Source organism: Solanum verrucosum, unplaced genomic scaffold, assembly GCF_900185275.1.
Source record: "Solanum verrucosum unplaced genomic scaffold, falcon-dt-bn FXZP01000253.1, whole genome shotgun sequence".
Taxonomy (NCBI): Eukaryota; Viridiplantae; Streptophyta; class Magnoliopsida; order Solanales; family Solanaceae; genus Solanum; species Solanum verrucosum.
The window spans coordinates 53,945-77,376 of NW_026019984.1; the positions used below are offsets into that span (position 1 = coordinate 53,945).

Sequence of the window (23,432 nt, forward strand, 5' to 3'; positions counted from 1 at the left end):
TCCTTCAAGTAGCTGATACATATATCCAATAAAGGATAATTGGATATTGCAGCATATATACAATATTCTTATCTTGAAATAATAACAACTATATGGCATTGAAAAAATGTATTTGCCATTCTGTTGTATAAAACCTGTCAAAGCTTATTAATGCAAAGTTCATGTTTCCAATAGAACAGCTCTTTTTGTCTTCTATTTCCAGAAAAATAAATTAAAATTGACACCCAAAGGCCTCCATGACAGTGTCGTAAATACTTGTCCATCCACATTCAGTGTTTACATCAAATCAAACAATTAAACCTTAGCAGTTGAAAACTAAAGAATAAATGTCACTTAACCAAGGTCAAGTGATAATTGTTTGTATGAAAAACACATGTTTGCATCAATTGAGTTGGTGTAAACATGTTTCTCTTAGTTAAACCTATGAAAATGGCAATTTAAATCAATTTCAATTTTCATATTTACAACAATACCATACTACTATAGTTGCACAAGTGGGATCTGGGAAGGGTAAGATGTACGCAGATTTTAACCCTACCTTTTCAGGGTTAACAGAGGCGGTTCTGACAGACTCTCGGCAGAAAATACACTAATTCTTATGTTTAGTTTTAGTTCCAACTTCCAAGTTTATAAACTAAAGGAAAAATAGAGATGAAGAGATAAGACACACAATCATCTAATTACAATTCATGGGGAACAAAATAGCACGAGCTAATTGCTCTGATCAACTAGTTTTGCCTTCCATGATTTTCCTATCAAAATAGCAGAAGTTCTTGGAGAGTCCTGAATATTGAGAGGTCAGTCTCTCTATTGTCAGACCAAGAAAAAAATTTCATACAGTATCAAAACATAACTTGGTAAACCTGAACTGTAGCCTGCATTCCTCCAGGAATAGTAATCATGTATAACTGACCATGCGAATCATCATCTCGTTCTTCAATTCCAGTATCAAGCTACGCAAAAAATTTGAAACGCACAGCAATCCAATCATGACCAGTAATTCAGTAAGTCCTTGCAGAAGTATGAATTCTAATGAACCTAAGATAGAAACAAAACTATTAACACATATTGTGATGGAGAAGCTGGAACAAGAGATATCTATGAACGCTGTGTTAAGATCACCCAGTAGTTAAAATACCAAATTTGTGTTCACATTGTTGATGAAGATGCAAAGAGTCATGGAACACGGCCAATATCCTTGAAATACTCATGTTCAAGGGCACTCCTGGCAGTGATTCTCTTGCTGGGGTCCAAGCAGAGCATTTTCTGAAAGTAATGAGGCCATGGATTTTAAGACAAGATTGAAACCCCTATGCTTATAATTGTATTAAACACCTATTTGTTGTGCACATATTAAGCAGAAAGGCACTAAATCTTTCATATAATCTGCTAAACAGAAAACACAATGATTTGCATATAAGCAACTGCAACCAAACAGTCCTAGCCCCCAATAGGTGATATCCAAATATAATAAATACAAAGAGAAGAAGGGAACAAAAAGACCTAGGCTAAAGTGACTGAAACAAGAATATGAATGAGCACTGCAATTTTTATTTTAATTTTTGATAAAGGAATGAGCACTGCAATTTGGAACTTCCCTTTCCCTTGAGAACATTTATTTACTCAAATCTCTTTTCCCTACCAATGTCACAAACGTCATTCAGAATAGTTATAATTATTCTAGCTGTGAGTACCTATAACTATTTCACCAGATTTTCTCAGAGAAAACCAGGCAAAAAGGTTGGAGTTTCATTCAGAATACAAGAAAACTTTATTACTCACAAGATGTATATATCATTTAGAAAAGCAAACTTACACCAAGGAGATCAAATCCTGCTGTATCAAGATTCGGGACTACAGTTGCCAGATCCTGCAATGTGAAGGACTTGAATTCAGCATTCTTTAGAAATGCGATAATATTGGCAGTAGAATCAGACTTGTCCCAAAGGTGAAAAAAAGGAGAGAAATAATTAAACTCTAGATTACCTTAGGAGGCCATTTTGGAAATGTAGATTTATAATCAGGCAAAGAAGTCACTCCAGGCCATGTATCCTCATTTGGAGTACCCACCACTCTTCATACAGAAATAGTAGGGAATCATGACATGAATAAGGAAAAGATTTAATAACAGAGAGGCAAAGAGTCATAAACTGTACTACAAACTCAATCTTTAAACCTTCTCACAACCTAACCACCCCATAGAGAGAGAGTTGATTATAAATATTAGTAATTGATTGACTAGTATGTCTTTCAGCATGAAGAATTCAGAACTGACAAGCCTTTAACGTTTATGCTCTTCTATTTCAGTTATCCAATCGCTCCGAAACCTCTTTTTTTATTCTAATTTTGGTCTGTGTCATAACATCGGCCACTCAACCCATCCATGAACAACCATTCAATAAAAATGGCTTTCTTTCAAATGGAATTGGAATGATCGACAAGGAGGACAGGGCATAAGGAGATAATAAAATTACTTCCTACAAAAAGTAAAAATAAATAGTGAGTATGTTCACTTTTTGAAGTAACAAAGCATTCACTAAAGGACTGGCAATGCATGTTAACACCTGAAAATGTTGAAAAGTTCATCAATCTCTGAGTCACCAGGAAAAAGGGGTTGCTGGTTAACCATCTCGGCAAATATGCAACCAGCTGACCACACATCAACCGGAGTAGAGTAGTGCCTTGATCCAAGCAGTATTTCTGGTGCCCTGTACCATAATGTCACTACCTGAAACAATGAAGTCTACTGTTGGAAGTCAAAAGAAACAAGCTCAAAAGGGTTGACGATATGCTAGAAAACATAAATGAACAGAGTATCTGTTTTTAAAATCAATGAGACTCGGACATGATAATCCAATCATTTTATTTTTCAGTCAAACAAAAAAACTTAAGCAGGAAAAAGGTTGTTCATTTAGACAGGATGCCAGATATTAAAGAGAGGCATCAGAAGTGACAACAGTTTCTGCTCATAGTAACTACTTTCTGGTCGAGTTTGAAATGGAACAACATGAGACAATGGTAATACAGGCTGGTTTGGTAATTTTGTTTCATAGAGCTGAAACCATGTACATACCTCATGAGTAAAAGTTCTAACAGGAATACCAAATGCTCTACCCAATCCAAAATCTGCAAGCTTTAACACATTGGTGCGTGGATCTATCAGCAAATTCTGAGGCTTTAGATCTCGGTGGAGAACTCTACGAGAATGACAATAAGCAATACCACGGAGCATTTGATACACAAACGACTGCAAAATTGAAGATATTTCTTCATTAACCAAGAACAAGAAACCTCTCAACCCGACAACTTTTTACTATTAGGTGGTGATACTTTCTCACATTACATTCTCTGATAATCATATATTTTAACTACTGTGTAAGGGTGCATCGCCTTCCTCTTCAACTAAGACTGCTAAACAGAGGCATGGCAAACTTCATAAAGAAGTAATGCAACAGATGAGGCAGCTAAATATAACAATAATTGCAACCTCCAATGGAATATAGATCTTAATCTTACTCACTTTTACAACACCGGTATCCTTAGAAAATTCAGGACATGAATCCATGTGCTTCTTCAAATCCAAGTCAAGATATTCAAAGACTAGATATAATCGCTTCTCACTGTGAACCACATCCAGCAACCTGTTTCCAAATAATAGGAACTTTTTTTCGCTATTAGAGAAGTTAACTTCAAAATAGCTTTTCCAACATTAAAAAGAAAAACTTAGTACTGCAACCCAAATTACTGTTATATACATGCTTGCATCTCTTCTTTAGTTTCTAACTCCTAATTCAATCAGAAATGGCAAGAATGATGCTCCAGAAATGAACACAACACAATCATCCACAGCATTCATAGTATCCCCCCCCCCCTTTTGGTCCCCCTTCCATTTAGAGTCGTAATTACACAAAATTGAAATTCCCAAGGTGGACAGAAGTTCATACCTACAACATTACACCCCGGCTCACTCACACATATCTCATATATATGTATATATATATATCAAAAGTGGGAAGCTCTAAAGTGCAAAGTTGGATTACCATTTTACCCTTATACTAAATCCAAATGTTATTAAAAAATTTAGGGAAAAAGGACGAATTTACCTCCGAACTTTGATAAATGGTACGTCTATGCCCTCCGTTATACTTTGGGTCCATCTCAGTCCCTGCCGTCCAATTATCGGTACACACATGCCCCTCTCACTAATGGTCCCCTCATCTTGTCCACGTGTCTTAATCCTAATCAACTACCCGTTTGACCATTGTTTTTAACCCATAAACTAACAACCCGCCCCATAAACCCATACCCACCCGATTCCCTCTAAAATATCCTAAGTCAATTAAAAGACCCAAATCTTACATGTGAGTAATTAATAGAAAAAATTTAAAAAAATAATTACCCCTTTAGATAGATACATGTACATGTTTCATCTTCCAAAATTAATGTTCATATTTAATCTTTTTGTCTTTAATTTATGGGAAAAAGGACAAATATACTCCCGAACTATCGTAAATGGTATGCTGATACCCTCTGTTATACTTTTGGGACATTGGTGCCCCTGCCGTCCAAAAACTAGAGCATATATGCCCTTTACTTTAACGAAAGACTAAATAGGGACACGTGGCGCAATCTTATCTGTCGATCCGATATTTAATAAATGTCGGTCGGTGGATAAGATTATGACACGTGTATATCCGTTAGTATAAAGGGTATATATGCTCTAGTTTTTGAACGACAAGGGCATCAATGTCCCAAAAAAAAGACGGAGGGTATCTGCATACCATTTATGATAGTTCGGGGGTATATTTGTCCCTTTTTCCTTAATTATTGTAATACTTGACCTTTCAACTTTGAAGAAAATTTCAAGACAAGAGGATTTGTGTGAAAATTATAAGGTCTATTGATGTGATTATAGGGATAGATAACACTTCAATTACTAGAATTTTGAACTATTTGTTTTTTACTTATTCGCAAAGATCGGAACTATGATGAGACCCCTCCATTTATATAGTTGAATCAATGTCACTTTTGTTAAATTGTCTTTCGGGATTTTTTAACTCTTTTTTTTATGGTCAAAGGTTGAGCTTGACTTACAGGATTTTTAACTCTTCTTTTATGATCAAAGGTTGAGTGTTTATTACTATAGCTTTGTTTCAATTTGCATTATCAAGACAAAGCATGTAAAAATTGTCTTAGAATATTTCTATCTTCCTTGGTATTTAATTATATAATGGCAAAATTTAAATACCAACAATTGCACTTTAATTCTTTAGTTATGACATCATAATTAAGTTTCCTTAGTTATAAATTTGAATTACTTAATTGCATTCTACTTAATGAGAAGGAGATTTTCATCTTCTACTAATTAATATCAACATTTTATCTTCTTGAATATGTATCCTGTAACTATTCATTTAATTTCAACAAATGATTTTTAAGAGAACAACGTTAAATGAAGAACTATTGTAAATGTGGGTGATGAAAAGTTTCAACTGCCCAGAAAATTATCTCTCTAACAATCTATAAATAATTCTCTATAAACAAGAGATGGTAAAACATAAAAGAGAAATTAATGGTGGGGCACCATTCTTACAACGGCCAGTAATAAGTTGAAAGAGATCCATTTTTTTCTTATCGATTTCTTGTTATCGTGGAATTCGTCATCAAGATGGATCACAAAAGAGGCTTTTGGTCCCTTGAAGAAGAAGACGAAAGAGAAGCATGTGTAATTTCTGATAGACTAATTAGCACTTTATTTTCTTAGCTTATGTTCTTTTTCTTCTTGTGAATTTAGAGCACCATGCATTCACAATAATAAACAAGAGAGAAGAAGAAGAAGTTCTTTACAGAGGTGACTCGTAGCAATAACCGAATGTAAGTCCAAATATATGAATATCTGATCATCTATAGCAATGTTGACTCTTTAAAAGGTTGTTAAGATCTACTTGGTGGTTATCTTTGAAAATACTAACCTTTCTGCCATTCACACCAAGCGTGTTATAACTATGTCAAAAGTCATTCAACTTGATAGATTGATCACTAATTGTAACTCAAATACAATTTTTTTTAAAAATTATGTGACTTTTTACTAGTTCATACTCATTGTTATGGAGTACACACCCAGATTCTAGTAATACTACAAGTGGAAAGCTCCAAAGTGAAAACTTGATTACCATTTTACCCCTACACTAAATCAAAATGTTAAAAATATCTAATTAATTAAATAAAAAGTAAATACAATTATTGTATTAAAGAAAGACTGTATCAACGTGAATAATTTATTAATGAGTTATAAAGTCTCTACGAAAGCTTTTTTAGAACTTGTATATCACCTTTTGAGCTTCCTATATGTATCAACGTAAGTACTAACATCTGCTAGAATTTAATTCAAAACCAACGTGATCATTATACATCAGGTTCTTTAATTTCTTGAAACTGTAAAGATGCTTTCTTTTAAATTTTAAGAACTGTCAAAGAAAATTAATTTCTTTGCAATATTTTTATGCATGCATCCTAACTTTAAATGATATATCGGCATGTCTGTTTTTTTTCAAACATGTGACTTTTCATGCATATTTCTGGATAACTTTTTATGTCTTATAAATATTTCTTTCCCACAACAATTTTGTTATTGACATAGATGGTTCCAAAACAAGCAAGGAGCAAGGAGCAAGTGGTTTTGTGGCTATAAATAATGAGTTTATAACCCTTCTATAGTTATCATGATCATCGGGGATTTCTTATAAAGAAATACAAAAAAAAAAGGCATAGTACTGTACGACCTTCGTCGCCATCCTCTTCTCTGTATTCTTCTTGTCACAATTACCGGTAAAATCAAGAACTTTTTAAGCGGAACTTATATATTCCACTAAATGATCAGCATATAGAAAATGACTAATAGGCTCCTCTATAACTGCCTTGGCTGAAATTAATTGTCACTAGACAATCCAAGTTCGTTGAACGGCACAATGTCGTGTTGCATTGATGCTTAACTTCTAAATACAAACGATAATGTTAAATAAGCTTTTGCTTGTCAAAAATCTAAGTGAAACTATATGCTTTTCCCTTCCTCACTATCTGCTGTAAGAAAACAATAAAATTAAAACATAAGAAAATAGCAGTTTTGTAACCCACATACACTAATAATCACATAAACAGACAATCAAAGTTTTCTAAGTAAGAACCCTGTACATTCCATTAAGATCTCCAACACATGATTCAAGTGATAATCTAAGACTAGATCATGCTGCTCACCTTCTCTGTAAAGGCAAAGATTACCCTAAAAAGACTGATAGAAGTATTTCTAGAAGATCGAAGTTCAAAACAGAAAAATACTAACAAAGTGAAGGAAGGGGGTAAAAACTGGATAAATACCCAGTGTAGTTCAAATAACATTACTACTCTAAAACAGCAAACGTGAATTAACTGATATGGAGGGCAAGTAGACACGTGCATTAGGTTTCCGTTATAACTTGCAAGTTGCATCACATTGATATTATAATCACAGGAAAGAAAAATACAGCTTAAGTTACGCTTTGCTTGCAATCACAATCATATAGTTCATATCGGTTATAAATAAACAATAAAGACCATATTTTACCTCACAATGTTTCCGTGCTGCATCTCTTTTAAAAGAGAAATTTCTCTTATAGCTGTGCTAGGCACTCCCTCATCTTCTTGCTCCAGCCGTATTTTTTTTAGAGCAACGATTTCCTTAGTTGCACGAACAAGGGCCTTGTACACTACACCATATGTTCCTTCCCCAATCTTCCCAATTTTTTCATACTGCAAGTACCCCAAATGTTACAATCCAAAGAAGCATAGAGTACATAAGGAGTGACAAAGATACAGAGGACTACTCTGTTACCTGGTCCATCTAGGTCAATATAGACGAACTCCCTGAAAAGAGAAGCAAGATAAATAGATAAGAAACTCAGTCATAAAAGAGGTAATAAATAAAATACTATTGTCCAGCTTAACAAGAAAAAATTATCCAAAAGATAGTGTACACTCTACTGACTAGAAACATAGCCATATTTTCATGTCAATGTAAGCGTGAGCAAGGTAAATGGCCCAAGGTCCATGTGAAATGGACTTTGGACCTAAGCTATTCTTTTCAAAGCTCACATCACTAAGTTTACAAAACCAAAACCACAGTAATACACATAAGAAATCAAAGCAGAGATCTCCGATTAACCAACATGCTATCAGCTCTAACAACACCAAAATTCAGTAACAAAGGAATCAACATAAACAACAAATCCAGAAAATACTCAAAGCGTTCAAAAATTAGCATTAAAAGGCAACAAATCTTGACCTAAACTTCAGCAAATGAATACAACCATAGACATACTTCAGAAGAAATGAAGCGCTGCATTATTCCATCACCACAACACTGAGCTTACAAACCAATCAAAGCTACATCTCTAGAAATATATAGCGAACAGGTGAGGAAAAAGTATCAATAACTATGTGTATGCATATCAGGAAGTTCAGAAGAAATGGAATGCTACACTATTCCATCACCAAAACAAGGAATAGAGAAGACCAACCACATCCAAATCTAGTAATCTACACCAAAGAACAGAAACAAAAAGATAAATAATTACACACACGCACACACACAAAAGATATTTACAGCTACATATCTAATATTATACAGGGAAAAGATGAACAAAAAATATCAATAACCATATGTGTGTCATGAACTTCAGAAAAAATTCAGTGCTACATTATTCCATGACCAAAACGAGTACCAGAGAAGATCAATCACAGCCTCAAATCTAGTAATCTACAGCAAAAATAAAAACAAAAACATAATGTACAGCTACATAAATAGTCATAATATACACTGAAAATTCAAAGAAAAAAAATATCAACAGCTATATGAGTGCATATTATGAACTTCAAAAGAAATTGAGTGCTACATTATTCCATCACTAAAATGAGTAACAGAGAAGATCATTCACAGCCTCAAATCTAGTAATCGACAGCGAAAATAAAAACAAAAAACATACTATACAGCTACATATATAGAAGTAATATACACCGAAAATTGTGAAGAAGAAAATAACAATAGCTATATGAATGTGTATTATGAACTTCAGAAGAAACTGAGTGCTACATTACTCCATCACCAAAACAAGTAACAAAGAAGATCAATCACAGCCTCAAATCTAGTAATCTACAGCGAAAATAAAAACAAAAAACACAATGTACAGCAACATATATAGTACTAATATACACCGAAAATTCAAAGAAAAAAATATCAATAGCTTTATGAGTGCATATTATGAAAATTGAGTACTACATTATTCCATCACTAAAACGAGTAACAGAGAAGATCAATCACAGCCTCAAATCTAGTAATCTACAGCGAAAATAGAAACAAAAAACATAATGTACAGCTACATTTATAGTACTAATATACACCGAAAATTCAAAGAAAAAAAATATCAATAGCTATATGAGTGCCTATTATGAACTTCAGAACAAATTGAGTGCTACACTACTCATCAAAACAACATCCAAATCTAGTAAACTAGAGCGAAAAATACAAATTAAAGCATAAATAACACATCTAGTTCTAGTAATCTACAGCGAAAACAGAAACAATTACACATACAGATAGAAGAAATGTACAGCTTCAAGTGTGTAATAATATGATAAAGCGAATAGAATTCAGGAGAAAAGCGGCAAATGTGAGTGGAGAAAACGAATCGATCAGAAAACTGTTGCACATTCACCTTAGTACGGCGCAGATGAAGAACTTGCCGTCGTTACGCGGAGGATCGGAATGAGATGTAGCGGCGATTGTGGCGGGAGAAAGAGAGTAAATGCCGCCGTAGAACCGTTTTGGACTGGAGTCGCTGCTTTACTCTTTCTCGGTCTTTCATATATATATATATATAGGGGGCAAAAAGATCAATTAATTGAAACTAATTTGACTTTTTTTCTACTTTTTAGTTTTATTTATCAAAAAAAAAAGTTTTATTAATCAAATTATTTTTAAAATGGTTTTCCTTTATGATGGTTTTGTTTATTAATTATTTATAATCAATTTAGATTCACAAGCCTATAATCAATATTTGCTTCATTTTGAAGGATTATGGTGGAGTTCACCATTGTTTTATGTTCGAGTATTGAGGATAAAATAGTCTTTGATAGTAAACATGAGTATTATTGCGATAGAGACAAGAACTTATTATTAGCTTTTTAGAAAATTGCCTAACGGGTAATTTAAACGAAATCTTTCAATTTCTTATTTTACTATATTCAACTCTATGAATACAGAAATAGCTATAACATAGTTTTTCTTTTTCATATTAATAGCCACTCTAAGGGAAATTTTTTTATGAGGTGCTAATAATTAAATAACCATTTTTGTATATCCTATAATATTTCAGTTTAAGCCCTTATATTATCTGGAGACTGAATATACCAAAAGAGATGTACGGTCTAATGAGACTACTATGAAACATTTTCTCATGGGTGACTTCATAATGTGAATCTGAATTAGTTGAGTTTCAAAGTGAATATCAAACAATAATAGTGTATATTTATTTAACATCCCATATATTATGTATTCATTTATGTCCAGCAAATTATTATTCTACTACCCTGTTTGTTTGTTTGTTTTGTATCTCTAGCTATGATTAATGTGATTTCCCAAAAACTAAAATGTCATGAACTTATTGTTGTTGCGAATTTTATCACGAGCAAAAATTGAGAAAATTATCAAAATGGTCCTTAATGTACATGTGTTGCTTTATTTTGGTCCTTAATATATCACACAAATTGAAATCGTCCTTAATGTATTACAAAAAAATGTTTATTTTAGTCTTTCACCCTAAATCTAACAAAGATATCAAAAGAAAGTGTTATTTTTAACGGTGGGTCCCACATGTAGCTAACAAACTATACCATTGTTATCTTCTTTGTTAGCTCTAAAGAAATAGCTCCATAGACATCACCATTTTCTCTACTTTCTCTAACAAAATTAATTATTTTCTCTTTTCATAAATATTATTTTAACTCCAAAGCAGTTTTTAGCTGTTAAATTATACTCCTTCTGGTGTTATTGTCGATAGTTTGTTCAAGCTTAAATTAAGATCTAAATGAGCCTAAAACAACAACTTGACGGAATTTAATGCGAAAGCTTCCTTAATTGTTAATGATAATGTAAAAATTGCTTACTTCAGTGAATCAAAATGACGGAACAATTTTTTATCATAAAAAACATATTAAAAAAATCAAAATTTTACGGTCGAATTAGTAAACAGAAAATACCATAAAATCTCCAATAAGATAAGACACCCAAAGCTTAGCTAAGTGATTTTCCACAAAGCTACATCATATATAAACATGAATTTTAATATGCATAAATGAGAATTGAGAACAATATTTAGAAATCGAGAGATAAAATAATATTTTAAGAGAGAAAATAATTTATTTTTTGTTAGAAAAAATGATGATAATCATGGAGCTCTTTTTTGGAGCTTGCAAAGAAAATAACATTATTATATTTTGTTAGCAACCGGTTTAATAACACCTTTTGTAATTTTGGTTAGATTTAGGGTAAAAGACTAAAGTGAACACTTTATGTAACAAATTAAGGACCATTTCAATCATGATACATTAAGGACCAAAATAAAGCAACACATATACATTAAGGACCATTTTGATCATTTTCTTAGCAAAAGTTGATAGTAAAAATTTATTTGCATGAATCTATACATTGAATCAATAAATATATGATTGTATTTGAATATAAAACTATCACTTAATCATATGATTAATTAATGTACATTCTCACTTTATATTAAATTACTTTACTATATTAATTCAAATTAACACATCATGTGATTTCATTCAAACTTTGGAAGTTTTGTATGCTACAATTCCACTAGAGGTAAGTTTTTATTTTGCCAAAAGCTTCCATTTTTTGCCCATTTAAGAAAAGGAGCAAGAGTATTTAAGATTTGAACTTTATGAATTCAAAATATCATTGAATCCATTGACGTTTGTATATTCATATTTGTATACATTTAGTAGATTCTTAACACTTACAAACCAATACAAACCCAAAACTACTGGATTTGGTTGAGCTCGTAGGTTATACTGTGTATCCATGTTAGATTACACATACCAAAAATGTTGATCTATTTTAAGCCAAAACTAAAAGATATCCATCTTAACCAAAGCTCAAATATCCAAATATAAGCACATTCCATTATATATAACCAACCAATAGGTCAATGACAAGCTCACAAGGAAACACAAAGAAAAATGTTACAATGACAACATAGTTGATACACACAAGAGATTGCAATTCTCCCCCTTACAGAGCACAACACACTTCTTCATGGCCTCAATTATGTAGGATATTAATACACTGCAAAAAAAAATTAACTTAGTATAAGCTTGGTAAAAAACCCCAAAGAAATAAAGCTAACGTATAAAGAGAGAATAGCTGCTCGGATTCACTATTTACTTTGCTGAGATGGTATACATAGATAATACATGGCTAGATTCATATTATACATCCACCGATTATTTTTAGTTTAAGCGATTGGATGGACCACTACTTGGGTTAATGCTTCACAAAGGATACCAAGGGTGAAAAGGAGGTTAAGAGATCAACTTACCAACATGACTAGAGACCCTGTTCAATGAGATAGTCACCCAGCCTTTCAACAATCATATTACACTGGCCAGGAGTCATCGGCTCGTCATATATTCCAATGATCAAAGCCTGGTTAGTCTTCTTAATGGTGATACCACCAGCACCCTGAAAATACGCAGGACCTAGTTAGGATGACAAATTATAGAAGGTCAAGTGTTGCCATGAGGGGGCTTCATCACATAATCTGAGCTAGTTTCCAGTATCTCGTGTAAGCATTGTGTAATCTACTTTAATGGATTACAGCAGGGAAAATGTCAGCAGAGAAGATCCACACTTCAATGGTCTTTGTTCAGAAATAATTAAGAAAACAAAAGTGTGTTATCTAACAATTCACTTTATATTAGATGGTCACACAATTCCAACATGGTATCCACACCGGCAGAGGTAGTGAGTTCAAATGCTGTCACTCATGAACGAGAAGACTTTCCACCTGTTTGAGCTATGAAAAGGATCAGACTCACACATGAGGGGTGTGCTGAGACATAATTATGTAAATAAAAGTTTGCTCTCTAGCTGCTTAATAAGATGGCCACACAATTCAACAATATTTATTCGAATTGGTCTTCACAGATCTAAGTTGAAACAAATGGATCATCTTATGGAGAGAGGCAATAATAAAAAGAAAAAAAAAGAGCTTTTGTACCAAAAACATTTGCATATAAAAACTGAACATTAGCATAAACTGCCGCAAAAGTTGAGCATCTTGAAAGGTTCAAGTGAGAGTTTATGACACTTTCCTGTTCTCTTTTTTTTTTCATTTTTTTTTTGGACAAGGATAAGAATTTTTTTTTATTCTCGGAGTTCAAACCTGAGACTTATGCCTTGTTTAGATTAAAGGTACTCACTAGTTCACAAGAAGACTACTTTCAATGCAATAGTAGGAAACCAGGGTCTCGTACCTTCTTGCCTCGTATAACAGCTCCTGCCTCCCCTTGAATCACCATATACTTTGTTCCCCCAAGATATAAACCAGTTGGAGCAAGTGTTCCAGGTTCGGCAAAGTCATTCATTATGGCTGTTATTTCTTCTGGTTTAAACTGCCAAAAAAAGAACACCATTATTGACAAACTCACCAAGTTAGTTTCTTGTCGGTGCAACTCTACATCGCTTCCAACAAGCCTTCGCCCACAGGAATGGCATTGGGTAGTTTAGTAAATGAAGAAATTTATTAAGTTAATATGAACCATGAAAAAAAATATTAACACCAAAAGTCTCCCTTATAGATACACCAAACTATCAAATTCATTATTACAAATCCAATTTTTAACATGCAATTTAAACACAAGTACAAATGAAAAGCTTAAGAATTAACAATATTCAGGTCTTTTTCTTCAAGTGTATACAACAATTCGATTGCCAACTCATGCTGAATCAGTAGTTTTCCTATTTATTGACTGTGGCAAAAATATTAGTTTTGCATAAAGACAGGTCATACGGGGAGATATCAACTTCTAGTACTGTCATTAGATGAAGATATCAGCTTCTACCAAGTCATTGCAGGAACCAATGTGGAACATCTACCAGTACTCTTCCTGTACACGCTGACAGCAAACTGCATCAACTGAGCAGCCTGTTGGGGACGCTCTCAAGGACTGACCTTGACTATTTGGATTAGTGACTAAGGTCCCCATAAGAGCTAGGGAATTCTATGAGCAGGTCATTGCCTCAATGGAAGGAAAAAAATCGAACTTGCTTTAGAAAAAATTAAACCTTTGACCAATTACATAGAAAGATTCAAGATTTGTAATAGCGGATGCTAATACACCCAGTACCTTCTGTTTGAATTCTATACATAACGAAACAATTCTTAATTATTTACATTTATCCTTTTTCCTTTTTGTCAAAAAACTATTTTCAAAACATTGTTTGGTTATACATTAGAATAGTCCTTTGATTAGTTTTTTAAGATAAATTTCACTTAAAATCTTTTCCTACTAACTAAACTTAAAACTTCTTTTATAAGTGAAATGCATGTCCAAACGTAACTCTAACTTCCAAATACCATTTTTCAACTTCAACTTCAAATATCACTCAATATTCATGCCCAAACGCCTACTAAATTTGCAACTATCTAAAAAGAAGTACTCCCTCCGTCCCAATTTAAATGTCTTACTTCCGTTTTTGGTTTGTCCAAAAAAGAGTATCTCTTAGGCATCTCTAATTTACGACCACAAAGATTCAAAAGTTTTACCTTTATTTCTTAACCTTTGTGCTCAGTCAAATTAAGACACTTAAATTCGAACAGAAGGAGTAATAGGTGTAGTTAAAGCTACGATTCAGCAGACCCAGTAGTTTTGGCTCAATCCCTGTATTTATAGTTACTTATCAACAACCCAGTAAGCAAAACAGATAGTGATTCAAGACCCATAAACTAAAAATACTATCTCCACCTCTAGGGATACATATCGACTTCAAAATTCTGAATTTTGACCAAACTAAAGCAAGTAAAAAGAAGTAAACCCAAGTAAAATTAAACCAAAATAAGAAGTGGGTATGAAGTAAAACCTGAGGAAAATTAGCAGATTGAGCCCAAACGGAACCATCATGGCCGATGATAGCAGCAGAAGTGAGATAATTACCTTCAATCTCACACATCAAATGATCATCAACATACGTTTGCCACGACATCTTCTTCTTCTACTTCCCTGCTGCTAAGTTTGGTTCAAGATCTGTGAAAAAATGGAGATAAATTGATGAGTTTTTCTAGAAGTTGCGTTGATTTAAAGCTGCCGCCTACTGTGATGACTCTGTTTTCTTTTAATGTGAATTGGGGAATGGTCCTTTTCAAAAAATTTCCTCTGTTTTTCAGTGTTTGGTGCAGAATAAACTAATAATTCAAGTACACTATAATTATTATATTCGGACGATCACCATGGAATGATAAATACTTTTTTTTTAAATATACATTATTTTTGTTAGAAAACGTTTTACATTTAGACTGAAGAGAATAGTAAGTATGTTCCTTTTTTTGTTTTCTATTGATATTTGATATCAGCATTAGAGCTTTGATTAAATTTGAATGCGCACAGCAAGATTCATTCTTGGGATGACGCTTCAAATAAAGTTTTTTTTTTCATATTCAAGGTTTGAGTAGTAAGTACTCTACCGTTCTCAAATAGAATTTTAAATTCAAGCCTTATATAGAGACATGTTGTGGATATAGAATTGTCTTTTGATAAAATAAAATGTTTTATCTCTCAAAGTAATTTTTTCAATGCGAATTTAGATAATTTAATCTTAAACCAACATTTAATATCGATTGAGAAATAAAATAAAATAAAAAGTCTAATTGGGAAGAGAATGAAAAAAAAGAGGCAATAATTACATGTATTTTTTGTTCATTGATTTGAGTGTTGATATCCAAAGGTTCATCTTTGGTGTGAGATATAAAGTATAATGTCCTCTTAAGATAAATTATCTCACAATTTATATCTTAGTGTTGAGATAAGTTATCTCATATATATACGAGAATAACTTATCTCGAAATTATTTATTTTGAAATAATTAATTCCGAGATCATTTGTTCCTATCAGATGACCCCACTTTTCTAACTATAAAAATTTTACTTGCATTTATGTTCATATCAATTTAATTTAATCATTTGTATTATATGCATGTTTATCTTTTTCATTATGGTTAACTAATGTACATTCTTACCTCATTTATTAATTACTTGGTTGTGGTGGAATACGTTGATTTGGTCCAAATAATTAATAATGATAAGGTTTCCACCATTAGTTATAGTGAAATACATTGATTTGTGTATAACATGTGTGGGACTCACATATTGATACGTCAGTCTTATTTAAGTGAGACTTTCCGGCGTGAATTCAGATTTAGTCAGACTCCAATGTAGATATTAGACATCGGGTGGGAAATTAAAAAAAAAAAAAAAGACAAGACGAATAGTAGAAAAAAGATAATCTCAATTTTTTTTAATCAGTGAGAACAATTTGAGTATTTCAACTGACCGTTTTAATAAATTGAATCTTCAATGCTATTCCAATTTAGAAAGCTCTCCGTATAAGAATTAAAAGTAGAAAAATCATAAATATATTTGTGTCAATGAAAGGTAATTAGATACCCGATGAATTAATCAAAGTGTTATCTCAGTTTATACAATGGCACATATTATATCTTTTCATCGCCTAAATCTTAATAAGCAAGTTACTTGATACATGTGCTGGTGGAAAATAACAGATACCAAATAGTCGAGATGTGAATGAACTAATTTAAACACCACCAAAAAAGTTATAGGAATGTACTTTCAGCTTCAAGTTGGATCACAAAAAAATGTACTTTAATGTTGATAGAAGAGATACTTTGTACAATTTCAAGAATGAAATTTCATGTAAAAGTAGCAAAACTCTTCCCATTTCAACTTTGACATAAAATATTAAATCAACTCCTGTAATCTATACAGTTATACTTGTAAAGCTAAGGCTGCATTGCAAGAATTCAAAAATCATCCACCACAAAGAGTACTTTTGATCTTTACAGCATTCTTTATTCGGCGATTATCACTGCAAAACACCAAATGAAACAGTCAGAAACTTCAAAAACAACCAGACAAGTACGTATCAGTTGAAACAACACGATTTCAGCTGCTTCATGAAAATCAAATCCATTGGGAACATGAGATCTTTTCTCAGTTCTTTTTAGTCTACATTCCCTTAAGGTGGCCGTCAAGGTCCCTTTTCCCTTCCCGTTAGTAGTGTTTCCAAGTGTTGAGGAAGAACCGAGGGAAGGGAAGGAAGCAAGCTAGCTAAATAACAAGCAAACAAGAACGTATCTGATGGTTTTAACTGTACTCATTCCATGTCTAGGCACCACTTGATTAACTTCTGAGCGAAAATCAGGGGATGTGAAAGTGGGAGAACATGAATTAGAGGTTTTCATTTAATCTGTTTAACCTACAACTTGTAAACAGGTTTGTAATGCACAACGTCATCTTACACTAGGTTTTACATGAAACATTCTTTCCTTCAAACAATTGCAAAACTAGATAAGTATAGCATGTTTCATTTATAAATTATAATTGACCCAACGAAAATAGCACTGGTAGTGTTCATAGTCTCAGATACTTAGCAGTAATCACAAGAAATAGAGAACAAGAAAATGACCTCGTCAAAGAGCCATTTCAGCCTGCAAAGCAGCAAGTTCATCTTCTTCCGTTCTGCTGTGCTGGGCAGCAGGACGCACTTGTTGCCTACCAGCAGGCAGATGAATAGGTGCAGAAGGGGCAGTAGTAGCAGGCTGAAGGAGTTGTTCCTCCAACTCAGCTCCTTCCAGTTCTTCAAGTTCTGCCTCTAACTCATCCTACAAAAAATTGATACGAATTATTGTCCAGACGCAGAGAGGAGGTATTAAAAAAACAAAGAATTGTCCAAGTACATACTTCATCAAAATCAGCAGCTGCACCAATTGGTGTAGATAACGCTTCCTGAATCATTTTCATGTTCTCAGTCTGCTCATTGATTTCATCCATTGTTTTGTCAACATCGTCAATATTCCTGAACAGAAAAACTAGATAATATCAGGCAAGAGAACTCCATTTAACAAAAGACACCCAACCATAACAAAAAGAAGAACTTAATTTCTAGCATATATTTGAGTTTGACCTTGATGCAATGAAGAAATCTGGATAACACAGAGAACAACACTGCATAGATGCAACTGATTCACGAAACTGTAATCATGCTTTTGTGTAGAAAGCTTGATTGTACCTCTACTACTAATAACTAGAAGTTAGTATTACAGATTTAAGCCACGATATTCAAGTGGCATCCCATCCGTTACGATTATGGTTCAAGCCTCTAAACTTACTCGATTGTGACAGAATGCATCTTTCAAATGTGATGCACAAAGAAGACTACAAGGAAATATGATGCCTTGATACGATAGCCAGTATCGGGCAAAGGATTGGATTGGAGACCTCTTATATATCATTTGACCATTTTGTGTTCTGGACTAGGAAGTCTTTCAGGGCAAACACTATGTAGCTATACTAAACAACAGCGAATTAAAGATACTGCAGCAACATAGTGCATATACAACTTACGTTGCCTTCTGCATGGCTTTCATTGCAGCTGCTCCAGTTCTAAGAGCATCAACGGTTTCTGTTGTGGCTTTTGCACCTTCTAGCAGTATCATCTGAAACCCAAATCCAACAAAACGCCTATGCTTATATTGTGATATTATGACACGAAATATGTGTATAAGATTATGAGATCTAGCAGAACACAAGAGCACCTGATCATGGATACGCAATTGGAAATTTCCAAGCTGTTCGACTTGCTGTTCATAGAGCCTTTTTCTTTTCAAACATTGTATTGCAGCTGAAAGTAGAACAAACAATTCATCAAAAATGTTGCCAAAAAGAAGTAAAAACTGGCAAAACCATAATATTCACTTAGTATGTTCTCAAATTACTACTCCCTCCGTCCCATATTACTTGTTCATATTACTAAATATATCGGTCCCAAATTACTTGTCAAATTACAAAACCAAGATATAATTAATTAAACAATTCCATTTTTGCCTTTAAAATTAATTCCTTTTGAAAGTATAAATTGTAAAGCTCCAAAAAAGTTCCTCCATTATTAATCTTGGTATTGATAGATAAGACACATAGTATTAAAAAGAGTAAAGGGTAAATTAGTAAAAATACCTTTCTTATTTATGATTTATTAAGGGGCGTGTAAAGGGGAAAGTGGACAACTATTATGGAACGGAGGAATATATGTGTGATCCACAAAGATAATAAATTACTCTATCCAAATTAGTTTCCTCTATCATTACGAGAAGCCAAAACATGCCTTTTTCCCAGGTCTTTACGTGGGAAAAGTCATATGGTAAAGCAAAAACACAACAGTTTTCCAGACTTTAACCAGATAAGCAAATACTTAAAGACTATTGCAATTTGCAAAGCAAAAATCTCTGAGCTTCTATGTCATCTAGGAAAAATGCCAAATAATAGACCAGCAATAAAGCCCGAAAACGGAGTAATTTCACTTGTGTTTTCAGCTGAAACTCAATTTTCCATAAGATGTTCATCCGTGGTGAATTTGTCAAGAAGGAAATTTTAACTTATATAGATTTCTTATATGAATTTTTCTATAATAATACTATTATAAGGTAAACACTAAGAGGGTTAGTTGGAATAATAAAGTTTCCAGTTGGAACAAAAATCCAACGCTTAAGCTAGTTGTAAAATATCGAATTAGCTTTTCCGGTCATCCCAAGAAAATAGCAGAAACATATCTAAAAACTAGTGTTGCATTTAACACAAAAAAAGAGTCAGACATGTATTTTCAAGTATTTAATAGTATAGTAGCCTATGCATGCCAGTTATCAAGTAAGGACAATCATCCTAATTTACAAGGAAACAAAGGCCTAATTATTTCCATCTTACATTGACCATTAACAACCAAAGAAAATCTCTCTCAGAAGCATTAATCATTAAATTTTCTTTTGAATTTTCACTCTTCCCTACAAATATGTGGAAATAAGAACCTTGTAGAATAACCCTATGGACTTGTGAACCCCCCTCCCCCCTCCCCCCCCACAAAACCTAACTCTGCCACAAAGAAATCACACGAAAAGCTCAATGAGAAAGGTAAATATGAGATGACAATTCACAACCATGATTTAATTCTTAAAAAGAAAATTCGCAACCGTGACTTTAGAGTTTACCTTAATATAGCAACATTTACTCCTTTTAATATTTTTCTTTTTTACCTTTTATACGGTAGACATATAACTGAAGTACCAAATGACAGATTGATGTTTCAACGTTAAACTTGCAGGTACACAATAGAGAACCAACATAATCTAACACAAAATATGAAGGCAAACAACATTACATGATTTCTGAGATGATACAAATATATCTCAATCCAACAGTTCACCCACACAAGTAAGCAAAGATTCTTCTAGTAGAGAGTCCCATTCTTACGTGCATCATAATAAAGTAAATGGAGAAAAATCAGGACACTTAATACAACTGCAGAAATATTAATGTAAACATATCCTGACCAAGGGAACTACGTATGAAAAATTAGCCTTTTCATACAAATGATTTTCAGGATATCATACCCCTTTTATTTTTTGCTCTAGTAAATTCCTTCGCTCTTTCAACCTCAGCAGTAGCCTTCTTCAATAAAACTGACTCCTTTTTCTCAAGCATTTCAAGCGTCTGTAAAGCATAACCAAAAGTCAAACAGAAGCTCTTTAAATTTACTTGATAATTTTTAACACAGCTAATTACTTCAACAGACACTAAACATGAATAAGTGAAGGTCTTTGGAAAGACTTGAGCACAAGTATGACACAATGCATCTGGAAAAGTATCCATAAGCCACCTGTGTCTTATTGAGACTCACTAAAAAGGGCTGCACCTCGTATGCAGAATGATTAATATGAAAAAATATCACCAAACAATATTTATTGCAAATGGACCACAAAAATGATGAATTAGTTTGCATTAAGATAATGCCCCACAGCTTCCAACTAAAACTCTCTTTTGTATCCTTAATTATAATGAGATTCATGTTCAGCTTTACAGGGGAAAGAACACAGGAAAATTCATGTTCTACAGTTTTGGACAGTGAAACGACTATGGAACTGCATCAGCCTGTCTTAAACCTGAATATTGTTTAAAATGTGAAAATTATAAAAGACAAAGCATCTGTTTATCAGAGCACTCTCAATAAAAGAAAACAAGCTTTAACGTAGTTAGATTAAAAGAAATAGATGAACCCTTAACTTTCTTCCCAGATGTTCTGGAAAGAGAAGCCCCTTTGTACATATTATACATGCAATTAGTTATTCGTCTGTCGAAACAGTATTGGCAGTTTCTACCATAATTGCCTTGAAATCGGAGATATGACAAACACTCTGCATAAACTCTTCAAGGAAAGACCGTAATTTTAATTCCCTAGAGTCCATATGATGCCCCCCAACCATGAATTTTTTCTTTCTCTTTTTCACCATCAGAAAGTTTGGATCTTTACATCACCAACCATGAATTAGTTGACCCCAAAAAGATATCTCATCAACCAGACTTCGATCACAAACTCGGATGCTTATATGAATCCTCTATGATGCCTCCCAACTATGAATCAGTTGTCTCAATAAAGAAAAACAAGTCGACTATCAAACTGACCTTAATTCCAAGCTAGTTGAGATTGGCTATATGAATCCTCTTTATTGATTCAATTACATTCATTCCATTCTATAGAAGTAAATTTCAAAGAAGGCAGTTAAACAGGAGCATACCTCATTTAACTTGTCTAATGTTGCTAGAGCATTTGTTTCTTGTTTGGGTTTTCCAAGTAATCGCTTAAACATTTTCGATTTTGCACAGGAATTGATTGCAGCAAAAAATCTTCACAGTTCAACCCACCAAACAATCAATCAACTACTCCTCAATCCCGAATCAATGGGGTCCCAAAAAGAACTTCAAAATTATACAATTCCTGCAACAAAAAATCGGAATTTCACACCCATTAGCTAAAATAATCAATCTGCAAGATCAGCAAAATGTTCAAAGTTCCATCAATCAACTACCCCTCAATTCCGAATCCATTGGGTCCAACAAAAACTTCAAAATAATCAAAATTACACAATTCATGCAACAAAAAATCGAAACTTTAACACCCATAGCTGAAATAATCAATCCACAAAATGGGTCAGCAAAATCTTCAAAGTTCGATTAATCAACTTCTTCTTAATCCCTAATCCATTGGGTCCAACAAAAACTTCAAAATAATAATTAAAAAAAATATACAGTTCCCGCAACAACAAAAATCAAAATTTCACACCCATTGGCTAAAATAATCAATCTACAGTACGAGTCAGCAAAATCTCCAGATGTTCGATCAATCAACTACCCCTCAATCCTGAATCAATTGTGTTCAACAAAAACTTCAAAACTATACAATTCATGCAACAAAAAATCAAATTTCACACCTATTAGCTAAAATAATCAATCTACAAAAATGGGTAGGCAAAATCTTCACAGTTCGATCAATCAACTACCCCTCAATCCCGAATCTATTGAGTCTAACTTCAAAACCATACAATTACCACAACAAAAACTCGAAAATTTCACACCCATTAGCCAAAATAATCAAAATTATACAAGTACTGCAACAAAAAATCGAAACTTTCACATCCATTAGCTAAAATAATCAATCTACAATACGAGTCAGCAAAATCTCCAGAGTTCGATCAATCAACTACCCCTCAATCCCAAATCAATTGGGTCCAACACAAACTCCAAAATACTCAAAATTACACAATCCCTGAAACAAAAACTCAAAAATATCACAACCCACTAACTAAAACAATCAATCAAAAAAATGGGCATACAAATCTTGTATTCATATGAAAAAAATCTAATTTTTTCCCCAATCCAACCATCTTCTTTTCCGGTACATTGGCAGTAGAATACATTAACTAACCTGGGAAAAATTTGAAGTATTGAAGAGTAAATTGATCAATCGGTCGATGATTTTGTAGAAATTTAATTATTTTATTTTTTATTTATGGAGATTAAAAATTTGGGACTTTTGAAGATTTCTTATATTTGGAGAAGGAGAAAAGAGTGTAACCTATAACAGGCCGTTGATTAAACTTCTATTACAGACAAATAAGATTTATTTATTTTTTATTTAAATAGAATTTGTGGTTAAATTCAAAAAAAAAATTGATTCACGTCATGTAAGGTTCATTTGGGGGAAAT

General features: G+C 33.1%; 3 protein-coding genes across 4 annotated transcripts; all 3 read right to left on the reverse strand.

Annotated features, from left to right (window-relative positions):
• Window positions 1–561: 561 nt before the first annotated feature.
• Window positions 562–7,993, reverse strand: LOC125818254 (cell division control protein 2 homolog A-like). Of its 2 annotated transcripts, none has more exons than XM_049497801.1 (9): window positions 7,868–7,993; window positions 7,601–7,785; window positions 3,521–3,641; window positions 3,074–3,247; window positions 2,565–2,728; window positions 1,987–2,074; window positions 1,817–1,870; window positions 1,139–1,266; window positions 562–953 (listed from the first exon to the last, which is right to left on the reverse strand). In XM_049497801.1, exons 1-8 carry the CDS (start codon window positions 7,874–7,876, stop codon window positions 1,177–1,179), a joined length of 885 nt encoding a protein of 294 aa, XP_049353758.1. In that variant the 5' UTR covers window positions 7,877–7,993; the 3' UTR covers window positions 562–953; window positions 1,139–1,176. The 2 variants fall into 2 exon arrangements, with proteins under 2 accessions (XP_049353758.1, XP_049353757.1); XM_049497800.1 differs by having other exon boundaries at window positions 562–1,038.
• Window positions 7,994–12,209: 4,216 nt separating this feature from the next.
• On the reverse strand, window positions 12,210–15,494 carry LOC125818262 (profilin). The gene is made up of 4 exons (XM_049497809.1): window positions 15,191–15,494; window positions 13,585–13,722; window positions 12,648–12,790; window positions 12,210–12,394 (listed from the first exon to the last, which is right to left on the reverse strand). Exons 1-3 carry the CDS (start codon window positions 15,311–15,313, stop codon window positions 12,656–12,658), a joined length of 396 nt encoding a protein of 131 aa, XP_049353766.1. The 5' UTR covers window positions 15,314–15,494; the 3' UTR covers window positions 12,210–12,394; window positions 12,648–12,655.
• Window positions 15,495–16,973: 1,479 nt separating this feature from the next.
• On the reverse strand, window positions 16,974–23,324 carry LOC125818256 (vacuolar protein sorting-associated protein 32 homolog 2-like). The gene is made up of 8 exons (XM_049497803.1): window positions 23,152–23,324; window positions 21,965–22,164; window positions 20,783–20,882; window positions 18,938–19,023; window positions 18,747–18,838; window positions 18,084–18,198; window positions 17,809–18,004; window positions 16,974–17,208 (listed from the first exon to the last, which is right to left on the reverse strand). Exons 2-7 carry the CDS (start codon window positions 22,034–22,036, stop codon window positions 17,813–17,815), a joined length of 657 nt encoding a protein of 218 aa, XP_049353760.1. The 5' UTR covers window positions 22,037–22,164; window positions 23,152–23,324; the 3' UTR covers window positions 16,974–17,208; window positions 17,809–17,812.
• Window positions 23,325–23,432: the final 108 nt, after the last annotated feature.

Coding starts and splice junctions, on each gene's coding strand:
- LOC125818256 (XM_049497803.1), bottom strand. CDS start 22,036: ATGTTTAAGCGATTACTTGGAAAACCCAAACAAGAAACAAATGCTCTA. Junction 20,883..21,964: donor CATTAGACAAGTTAAATGAG/GTATGCTCCTGT, acceptor TATGCTTTACAG/ACGCTTGAAATGCTTGAGAA. Junction 18,005..18,083: donor CAGCTGCTGATTTTGATGAA/GTATGTACTTGG, acceptor AATTTTTTGTAG/GATGAGTTAGAGGCAGAACT.
- LOC125818254 (XM_049497801.1), bottom strand. Junction 3,248..3,520: donor AGGATACCGGTGTTGTAAAA/GTGAGTAAGATT, acceptor TCAATTTTGCAG/TCGTTTGTGTATCAAATGCT. Junction 2,729..3,073: donor TTAGAACTTTTACTCATGAG/GTATGTACATGG, acceptor TCATTGTTTCAG/GTAGTGACATTATGGTACAG.
- LOC125818262 (XM_049497809.1), bottom strand. CDS start 15,313: ATGTCGTGGCAAACGTATGTTGATGATCATTTGATGTGTGAGATTGAA. Junction 13,723..15,190: donor AATCTGCTAATTTTCCTCAG/GTTTTACTTCAT, acceptor TTTTTTTGGCAG/TTTAAACCAGAAGAAATAAC. Junction 12,791..13,584: donor CTGTTATACGAGGCAAGAAG/GTACGAGACCCT, acceptor GCGTATTTTCAG/GGTGCTGGTGGTATCACCAT.